Consider the following 11,230-nt stretch of genomic DNA (forward strand, 5'->3'; position numbering starts at 1 on the left):
CTCTTACAACTCCAAGTGGGTGGGTGGGGGGGGGGGGGGGGGGTCCTCAATAAAATATGATTCTTTTGTGGGTCGCGGCCTGAAAAGTTTGAGGACCCCTGGTGTATTGTGACCGAATAAGTCAAATGACTCCAACAGTGGTCTCTCTAGAACTGTCAACTCAATATTTATGGGACAGGATATTGCGCGACCAGTTTGTCCGCCGTGGAGACGGCCGCATTCCTAGCCAAATTCGAGTCGCTCATGGGTAAAAAATGCACTTTAACAGTCCGAGGGACTGTCCACACAGAATAGCCCAGAGGCAAAGGATGCAAGGTGCAACTGTGTGGGTGGAGTTAAGCAGAATGAGAGGTATAATGGTGAAGGACCACCTGTAGCCGACACAAAGCAAACATGACCCTCCACATTGGACCACTACAGGTGCTAGGGCTGTTGGTTGCCCTGCTGGTTAGAGGTAAAGATAAACAGTTTTTTTTAGAACCAATTTTGTACTAAACAGATAACTTTGTTTATTTTGTCCACTGTGTGCGTGTGAGTGTGTGTGTGTGTGTGTGTGTGTGTGTGTGTGTGTGTGTGTGTGTGTGTGTGTGTGTGTGTGTGTGTGTGTGTGTGTGTGTGTGTGTGTGTGTGTGTGCGTGTGTGCGTGCGTGCGTGCGTGCGTGTATGTGTGTCCTGTACTATAGAATACTAGGTGTTATTCTATTTGCCAATATACTGTGCCATCTATGTTGGACTTTTATATTTAAAATTTGTATTGTGTTGTTTGTTTATTTGGACTGATTTGTATGTATTGATTGATTGAATACTTTACTAGCAGTTCGCACAGGAAAACCACTGGACAGTACAGTACAGTTCAGATACAAGGTCTACTAAAAGGATTCAAACCCATGAAAACACTATGGCTTGTTTACATTGGGGTCCCTTGTCCTCATTCATTGAGACATTAAATCACAGACACATGTACATAGTACTATGCAAAAGAAGAAGAAGAAAAAAGAAGAAATAACTAAAATATTTACATAAACAGGTCGGGTATGGTTAGCCTTTTGGCTTTGTCTTATCAGTTTTACCCGTTTTTCGAGTTGCAGCCACCTGTAAGTGGGTTTTGAGGTAATGTTGTATGTAGGTATGTATGCATGTACGTACTGTAAATACAATACATATACTATGTATACATACAATGGCACCACAATATTGTTAGCGACATTATATCAGGAGAATATGCATTCATGTGGACTTTTCATGTGGATTTTTTTCAAATGCATTTGCTCTCATTAAGAGTCGATAGATGCCTACTCCGTAATTGTTTGAAGTAACTGTGATTAGAACGACAGATGTCACTGGCTCACACACATACTGTACATGAAAGCAGGGTAGAAAGGGGTAAGATGAGCCGGTAGGAAAGTTGACCCCACCCATGTTATCTAGAAAACTAGAAAAACGTTGAACTATAAAATCTAGTAAACACCCATCATTTACACTTACCTGTGAAATTTGAGGACATGTGGGGAAAGTAGAAAACATTCTTTTACACCAAAAACAAAATAAAAAATAAAAAATACAGAATTATATTATTAATATGTTATATGTTGTTAATATGTTTTTTGATGGTCAAAGTAAGATGTTATATCAAAGCAGATTTGATTTGCCAATGAATAAAACCAAGTGAATTATTTAGCAAAGCAATTGTCTGAAGTATTTTGGACAATTTCCTGGGGTAAATTACCAATACCAATTATCCAAATATTAATCTTGATTCATATTTTTGTATTATTTAGTTGGCTGAATGACCTTTAATTTGGACGAATAAACTCATTTATACTCGAGTTTGCGATATTGTGTTAAAAATTGCAAAAAGGTTCTGAATAACAAACTATTTAAGAAAAGAAACTATTTGCAAAAGGGAAATGTGTTATTAGATTATTTTTGAAAAGTGAATTATTTGCCCCTAACCTGGGGCAATTTGAGCCATAGGACCATATAGTTTTAGAAGTGAAAATGTATTTTTCATAGATGCTTCCTCATGGTTTCAATTAATAGAAGACATCCTGCAATAAGGGGTAGATGTTTAAATTTTACTGCTTTTTGCCTTGCTTCCAGGGCAAGTGAAAAGTGCCTCATCTTAGCTTGTTCTCCCATATGCACAATGCACATACCGGTATACTGTAGCCCAGTCGTTCCCAAATACCTTTTAGCTCGAGACCCAAAAGAGAAATTAGACGTTAGCCCGGGACCCAAACAAGTGAAAACAGCAGATCTACAAGCACACAACACGTTGCTTCGCGCAGCTTTGCGAGCTTGTAAATCGGCAATTTTCACTACTTAAATATGTGTAATTCTAATTTATGGATTTTTTTATTTGATTTATTAATGACATTACATTGTTGTGTTCTTTTTTATATTATTCATGAAAATATCAGCTTTTTGGGGAACATGTTTTGAAAATGTTTTGAAATAAATATATAAATATTAAAAACCAAATGTAGGAATCCAAAAATGAGGAAAAAAGGGATCGGTACCATAAACATTTCCCGATCCAGTGTTTGGGGAGCCAGTGCTGTAGCCATATGCAAGGGGGAAATGCTCCATATTAAACACTGCTGTGAACTGAACATGCAAATGACCTCTTTCTTTGCTTTGGATTTTAGGCTCTTACGCGCAACTGTCTGGTAAGCATCCAGTTCTGTCTATACTGTTTGTCTTTAAGTTTATTATCTTACTAAACCCTCTGTACTGAGTTGGAACTGTACCTTTTTGTTCACTCCCCCCCTCTACACCAAATCTCACTATCTCACTATCCCTCACTAAACAGCCGATCTACAAGCACACAACGCCTCGAACCGCGAGGCGTTGTGTGCTTGTAGATCTGCTGTTTTCACTACTTTTGTGCAACAGCCTTGTATGATGAAGCAGGGCTTTGCTTTGCGAAAAAATGTACAAATTTGAAACTTGGAGATACAAGGTTTCTGCCCGACAGTGACGATTTACTTTGTTGGCCGCCCAGCCCCCAAAATGGAACGAAGGCTAACATTTTATTTTTAATTTTTTCCTAATGGCCGGCCTGGACCGGCCGGGAATGAACCGGCCGTTCGGGAGTTGTCCCGCTTTTCCCAATGGCCAGCACGTCCCTGTTTCTAAATTGCAGTAATGATTACTTAAAATGTTTTTACTTGTTCCACCACTAGTCTCTACTACTACTACTACTACTACTACTACTACTACTACTACTACTACTTTCTACTGTTGATATTACTAATAATACTAATCCTGATCATATTCAGAACATTATATATTTTTTATATATATATTTTTATTGGGGTTTTTCTTTTTACATACAATACATAAAAACATAAAGACACATACCACCTGCACATGCCTATTTAAAGTAGTAATATTAATAATAATACATAGTTCCTATACATTATTTACAAAAAGAAATCTTTAACCATATATTGTTGTTACATTAGATAGTTATTTCCATGTTATTCATATACATCCCCCACAGCTGTTCAAAATCACTGTGTCTACCCCACACTTTATATGTCAACCTCTCCAGCCCGACAGAGTTCATGAGCTGAGCTCCCTTTGCCACATCCTCAATGTTGGGGCTTCAACACTTTTCCAGCATAATGCCACAGCTCTTCTAGCTTGGAGAAGTCCAAAGTAAAATATTTTAGTTTGCTTTGCTGAATGTATAACGTTCCTTGGGTGAATTCCAAGTATACAGAGCTTGGCACTTAGTGGAACGGTCATTTTAAAGAATCCTGACATACACTTTATGACTTCATTCCAAAATATTTGCATCTTAGGACACTCCCACATACAGTGAAATAAAGTAAAAGTACCTTTCTCAATTGAACACTTGGTACAGCTATCTGGAATGTTGGCGGACATATGATGGAGTTTGACAGGAGTTATATGTATGTTCTCATTAAAGCTATACTGTGTAAGTTGCTCAACTAGTGGTCAGTAGCTCTATAGCAAACCGCGGTCGCGTCCGCGTCTTTCGGCCGTTTTTCGCGACGGACCGGGCCTCACACCCCCGCGTCTGCCTCCACCTCGCCGAGATCTATCTTTAGAGGGGTCCCTGGTTCCTGTGCGTTCAGGCATTCCGGAGAAACGGACTCCTTCACCCGAGGGTTAGGGTTAGACACAACCCGAGACACACGGGCGCCTACAAATATGGCCGCCCTATTGTGATAGCGACCCCACTTCAAGATGCGCTGTGATTGGCCGGCAGTGTATAACCCTCGCTGTGATTGGCCGGTAGTGTATGATGACGTAATTTTTCCGCGAAAACCAGGCCCCGGTCAGGATCATAGAAAACATATAAAGAGAAGGCTTTAGAAGCTGAAAATAATGGAGTGGGTGTTCTAAAACTTTAGCGATTTAACAGTTAGGACAATTTTAAGATTTGTTTTATAAAAAAAGTTACATGGTATAACTTTAACCATTTATATTGGAGTAATTTAAACCTTGTATTATGTGTCTATTCAGAACATATATGACGAGTGTGTGGTTTCGTTTAGAGTGCGGCAAGGCTCCTATGAACGTCAGAATCGTCGGAGGTATCAAAGCCGCGGACGGCAGAATCGCTGGAGGTCAGAATGTCGCCATGATCGGCAGCTGGCCTTGGCAGGTGAGTATCCACCACAAGGCCCTGGGTCATTTCTGTGGAGGTTCCCTCATCACCAGAGAGTGGGTGCTGTCCGCTGCCCACTGCTTCCCAAGGTGAAATATTAATTTATTAGGGCATTCACCAAATATTCGAATATTCGAATATCAAAGTCACTATTCGACATTGTTCACCGAAGTGAATGCCTCGCACTGCGAGGCGTTGTGTGCTTGTAGATCTGCTGTTTTCACTACTTTTGTGCGACGGCCTTGTATGATGAAGCAGGGCTTTACTTTGCGAAAGAACGTACAAATTTGAAACTTGGAGATACAAGGTTTCCACCCGACAACGACGATATGTATAATTATACCGTATATATATACACAGTATGAGGAATGTCAACAGCCATAGTGTGCACTGTGCATGCGTGCGTAGAAACGTTTGAATGATCAGAACGCTTCTCAACATTTCCTTTTTTTCCCCACTCCCCAGCTCCACTGGAATCCCGATGTCCGATTTGATCGTCTTCCTGGGTCGCCACTCCCAGGAATTGATGAACCCCAACGAGGTGAACAGGACCGTCGCGCAGATCATCCGCCATCCCGACTACCACAAGCAGCAGGTGTACGAGCACAGCGACGTCGTTCTGCTGAAGCTCTCCCGCCCCGTCACCTTCACCGCTTACGTCCGCCCGGTCTGTCTGGCGGCGACGAACAGCACCTTCCACACGGGAACCGTGAGCTTCGTCGCTGGCTGGGGGATGACAGGCGAGGGCGGTGAGTGACAGGCCTGGAATTGTTGTCATTTTAGGGGCAAGGCCCAGGGGCGTCACACGGGGGGGGATGAGTGGGACTGAGTTACTAGGGCCCAAGGTGGAGGGGCCTTAAAGCCGCGCTGCGAGCTTGTAGATCTGCTATTTTTGAAAAGTCGTAAAAATGTTTTGCAAATCTTTGAATATACGTATGTATTTTTTTTTTTAACATTTGTGACTCAAATTTTGCTACTGGGGGGGTCCCTGGAACTAAATATTTTGAGATGGGGGTCTGTGGCCAAAGACATATCATTTTGTATGTGTTTGTATATGTTTTCTGACTTAGAAACACAGGTTTTTCAAAAAACCTTAGAAAGATTTGAAATATTCAAATACTTGCACAAAATGTTATGTTCACCATTTTTCAAAAATAGCAGATCTACAAGCTTTTTGGTGTTGTCCATTTTGGCACAAAGGCCAACGTCCAGGGCAGGAAAGCCATCAAATAAAACAAGATTTTAGTCCATTGGAAAAATGCAATTAAGAGTTAAGGAGTCACTAGGGCATTCACCATTCGAATATTCAAATATCAAAGTCACTATTCGACGTTGTTCACCGAAGACGAATATCCGTTTATTTTTGTATTGTTTTCTCTTTTTTGTGGATGAATTTGTTGCTCTATACCAGGGGGTTCTCAAACCTTTTTAGGCTGTCACCCCCAAAATAAACATGTTTGAACTGGGGACCCCCACCCTGACAAGCACTTGGAATTGTAGGTATTACATTTAATGTGACTCGGTTCTGCAGATAAATATTGTGAGGCGTTGTGAGCATGTAGATCGGCTATTTTCACAATGTTCGCCTCTTGCTTACTTCATATTTGACAGTTTGGCCAGTTCTGTCGAATATTCGACTATTCGAATACTTTGAGGTCGAATAATTTGAATACTAAAAATCACTATTCATGAATGCCCTAGTAGTCACGCAAATAACGACTCCTTTCTTATGTCTTCCATTAGCTGCCCTGCCCTCTCCCGGCATCCTCCAGGAAGTTGAGTTGCGGGTGGTGGGGAACCAGCAGTGTGGCTGCTCCTATAACGTCACCGACGACATGCTTTGTGCCGGAATCAATCGAGAAGGAAAGGGCTTCTGTATGGTGAGAGATTGTCCTCTTATGTGCATATACCGGGGGTCTTCAACGTTTTCAGGCCGTGGACCCCTTAGTTGAGAGAGGGACCCCCACAACCTTTTCATAGATTCCATATAGTTTCATCGTTTGCCAGCACAATCGTCAGTGTATTTTGGGATTCATGTCAATTTGTGTTTCCAGATATTTAACCACTTGAACCGTCAATACTTAATAAACTTGACCTTTCACTCTGTACTTAGTCTGCTCTTTTTCCCCTCTACACCTAAGCTCCTTGCTAAAAAAATGGACGATCTACAAGCTCACAACGCCTCGCGCTGTGAGGCGTTGTGAGCTTGTAGATCTGCTTTTGGCTAAAGTTCTCAGAATGTGGACACTAGGGTTCAAGTGGTTAATATAAAAAAAGTTACTATCACTCAAAGATTTGGAGGACCCCCTGTAGTAACTCTGAGGACCCCCTAGGGGTCCCGGACCCCCTGTTGAAAACCCATGGCATATCCATATCCATATCCATATCCATATCCATCCTCTCTCTTTCTCTCTCTCTCTCTCTCTCTCTCTCTCTCTCTCTCTCTCTCTCTCTCTCTCTCTCTCTCTCTCTCTCTCTCTCTCTCTCTCTCTCTCTTGCTCTGACACCCCATAATGACTCAACAATAATATTGAATGTATTCATAGCTCCAGGCACATGCACACATAGACGTCAAAGGTGGCTTGAGCCCCTGCCCTTTTATCCGTCTGTAAAAAGTGCCCTCTCCAGACCATGAATGCAGTTTTTTACTATATGTTGACAGAAATGGAAATGCCCTCTTTCCATGCCATACCTGAAGGCAGCATTCAAGTGAATTGCCTTGTCCAAAGGCTCCTGAACTTGAATGCAGCATCTTATGTTGAAAGAATTGCCCTCTCTGTGTAGAAATCCATGACTTAAAGGACAACTTTAGTTTTTTACAACAAGGGTTCATATTTTAGATTGTAATTAACGAATATAAAAGATGAGTGTTAAAATGATTTCATTTACTTCTTTCTATTGTTTTAGAGATTCTTATTTCAGTGGTTGGGGGCATGCGTACAAGTGGCTAAATATGTCATTTTACACAGAATAAGCCCATTCCCAAAATACAACGCAACCTTTCATGGTTGGATGTGACTCATGGGGGCTAGAAGTGTTACTGTAAATAGCAATAAAGAAACTGCTGGCTTATTGTGTCAAAAAAGACATATTTAGCCACTTGTACGCATGCCCCCATGCGTACGCATGCCCCACATTTTAGCAAGGTAAACATGATAAAACAAGAGAACGAAGCAAATGAAAACATTTTAACACTCACTTTATCTTTTCTCTAATTACAATCTAAAATATGAACCCTTGTTGTAAAAAACTAAAGTTGTCCTTTAAGCCCATCTCCAGTATGACATGTGGCCTCCAGCTGCGATAAGTTGTGAGCTTGTTTGTCTATTTTCGATATAGAAATTTAGAAATGTCAGCCCCTGCCTCTCTAACATTCTCTGCACGTCCCTGCATAGCTCTTATTAGAGTTATGTCTCAATGTAACTTTCATACAGTGCATTTTAGTTCCACCCTTTTTTGATACTTTTATGGGACAAGGAGAAAAGGCTTCTTAAATACAATACAATACAATAAAACAGGGGTTCCCAAACTTTTTTGTCTAAGGGCACCCCATACATTTTCTTTTTTTTAATCCGAGGCACCCCTACATTATAATTTTCATTCCTAGCACCTTATATTTATAGCGTCGTTGTCGGGTGGAAACCTTGTAGGCCTTTGCTTTACCAAAAGACTTTTGGTAAAGCAGACCATTTGAAAGCTGGAGATACAAGGTTTCTGCCCGACAGTGACGATATTTTTTGTGATTATGTTGCGAGGAAAATGCAACTATTTGAGATCATTTTGGTTAGAACTGAATGAAAATAACTTTGTACTTCAATTTTAAAATGATACTAAATATTTTTTCAAGTGTCCAAATAAATTCCAAATATTATCAAATGATCTTGCGGCACCCCAGGGTGCCCCGTCACTCACTTTGAAAACCCTTGCAATAGAACACACATCATAAATCTCTCACTTCCTCAGGGAGACTCTGGCGGGGGACTGGTGCACCCCGTGCACCACAACGGCACCACCCGCTGGGTGCAATCTGGGGTGGTGAGCTTCCCGGACTGCGCCAAGCCCAACTCCCCGGAGGTCTTCGCTCGCGTGTCGCGCTTCCAGGACTGGATCCACGGCCACGTCAACGCCACCACCGCTGACCAGCCAGGCTTCCTCACGTTTACCTCCCCCGGCAACGACACTGACCAGGACTTTGATGAGTGTCCTCCACCACCACCACCACCACCACCCGTCAAACCGTGTGAGAGTCTGTTCTGCGGCGGGCCGAGCGCCGTCCATTTCTCCTACTTCACTTGTGTCTCAACTCTGGCGCTGATGCTCTACAGCATGGCTGGTTTTGCTTAAGGGCTTTTCGGGTTAACCCTTGAGTTCCGTTTGGGTCATTTTGACACGTTTTACATTTTCATTTGAGAAAAGAAAGGTAGAGGTTTACATGTTTTCCACCTGTAACTCACTGGCCCTAAAGATTCTTCTGTGATTAACATGTTAAAAAAAATGCACAAAAATGCACTACACCCTCTAATGCTGTTCGTGGGTCATTTTGACCCGGGAGATATTTGGTTTAAAAAACAATATGCTACTAATATAAATTTGGAATTGAGACAGTCTCAAAACTCAAAACACACTTGTAGTTATAATATATATATATATATATATATATATATATATATATATATATATATATATATATAGGCTATATTTATGTTACAGTGTTTTTGAGATTCAGTAAGATTGAGAACAGGAGCGCTCGTTTTTGGGCACAATTGGGTGGAGCGGCGGTGTAGGAATAAGGTTAGGATTAGGTTTAGTCAAATGCGAGGGACGTGGGCTTCTTCCAGTTCCAGGGACTGCCCATAAAGTGATCTAAAACAAGCGCTCCTTTCCCAATCTTACTGGTTTTTCAAATATACTGTAACATATACTACATCGCCAAACCCAGTAGGCCTCCTGTTTGTTTATTTTTTTTTAAAATAGAAATGCCAACTTCCTGTTGATTTTACTATTTGAAGATCCAGAGCCAGATCCAGATGAGCATATTTTGAATGATCAATCTCTAATCAATGTAAGGTGACTAGACTACACAACCCAGACCTCTGCCAAAGTTGTCTAGCCCAGGGGTCTTCAACGTTCTCAGGCCAAGGACCCCTTAGTTGAGAGAGAGATGAAGCAGGGACCCCCACAATCTTTTCATAGATTCCATATAGTGTCATTGTTTGACAGCACAATCGTCAGTGTATTTTGGATTCTTGTCAATTTTAGTTTTCAGATATTTGACCACTTGGCTTTCACTCTGCACTTCTCGGATGCTAGGGTTCAAATAAAAAAGGAGAAAAAAAGTTTTTATCACTCAAAGATTTGGAGGACCCCCTGTAGAAACTCTGGTCCTCACAGATTCCCCTAGGGGTCCCGGACCCCCTGTTGAAGACCCGTGGTCTAGTGGGAGAGAATTAGGGATTATTTGAACTGAAAAGAAGGGTCAATTATTTGTATGTTTTTCTTTGAGTCTCTGAGTCTGTACTGTACTGTACTGTCAATACAATATTGAACAATCAATTGCATTGGTTTATTTTGTTAGTTTTATACATTATAGGCTAAAGGGAACACATGTCCGTATAAAAAAAAAAAAAAAACAATGATTCTGTCAATTCATGTTCGGGTGTATGTCCAAATACAAGGTTTCCAAAATAGACAAGCTGGCGTCTTGTTATCCTGCTGTAACCATGGGACACTGAGCCCCTAACTGCTCCCGATGAGCAGGTTGGTGCCTTGCATGGTTTCCTCTGCCACTGGTGTGTATCCTGTGTGTGTGTGTGTGTGTGTGTGTGTGTGTGTGTGTGTGTGTGTGTGTGTGTGTGTGTGTGTGGGCGCGCGCGCGCAGGGGTGTGGCACCAAATTCTGGGCCCTGGGTACAAGGATTCCCTGCATGCCCCCCATGAATGTTCTTCACAAGGGGAGGGGGTTTAACCCATTTTAGATTGGGAACACATTTTTACGCATTATTGTGTGCTTTAACTATTGAAAGAATAGCAGATATACAAGCTCACAAGCGGCACCGAGTGCTGCACTGCAAGCTTGTACATCTGCTAATTTTGAAAAATTGTGAAAATTTGTGCAAGGTCTTTGAATATTTTAAATTATTTCCCATCTCAAAATGTTTTTTCCGGGACCCCCCAGAGGCAACATTTTAGTTAAATGTTCGCTTCAATAAATACATATATTCAAAGATTTGCACACATTTTCACGACTTTTCAAAAATAGTATGTATGTGTATATCTGCTATTTTTTAACAGCTGAAGTATAAAATAATTAAGGCCCCTCCACCTTGGGCCCTAGTAACTCAGTCCCCCCCCTTGTGTTGTGATGCCCCTGTGCTGTAGCATAATTTGTATAGGGTTGATGGGTTTTATAAACCCAAGGGCCCCCCCTACTGGCGACAGTGTTGAGGTTTTTTCTTTAAATTATTTTTGTTTTCAATAACTAAAAATAGACGCTCTACATATAAATTAATAGGCTATTATATGTATTTTGTCATTTCCAATAGCCTATTAGTGGTCTCTAATCTCCTAATATACGGGGCCCCCCTCACAG

At 41.4% G+C, this 11,230-nt stretch overlaps 1 protein-coding gene across 1 annotated transcript; it reads left to right on the forward strand.

The window, feature by feature from the left end:
* Window positions 1-393: 393 nt before the first annotated feature.
* On the forward strand, window positions 394-8,986 carry LOC308298161 (tryptase-like; the record flags this gene model as incomplete). Its single annotated transcript, XM_080741717.1, has 5 exons — window positions 394-454; window positions 4,530-4,731; window positions 5,108-5,391; window positions 6,386-6,522; window positions 8,606-8,986. 5 exons carry the CDS (start codon window positions 394-396, stop codon window positions 8,984-8,986), a joined length of 1,065 nt encoding a protein of 354 aa, XP_080597843.1.
* Window positions 8,987-11,230: the final 2,244 nt, after the last annotated feature.

This window comes from Nannobrachium achirus, assembly GCF_963921795.1.
Source record: "Nannobrachium achirus genome assembly, chromosome: 14".
In the NCBI taxonomy this organism is placed as follows: domain Eukaryota; kingdom Metazoa; phylum Chordata; class Actinopteri; order Myctophiformes; family Myctophidae; genus Nannobrachium; species Nannobrachium achirus.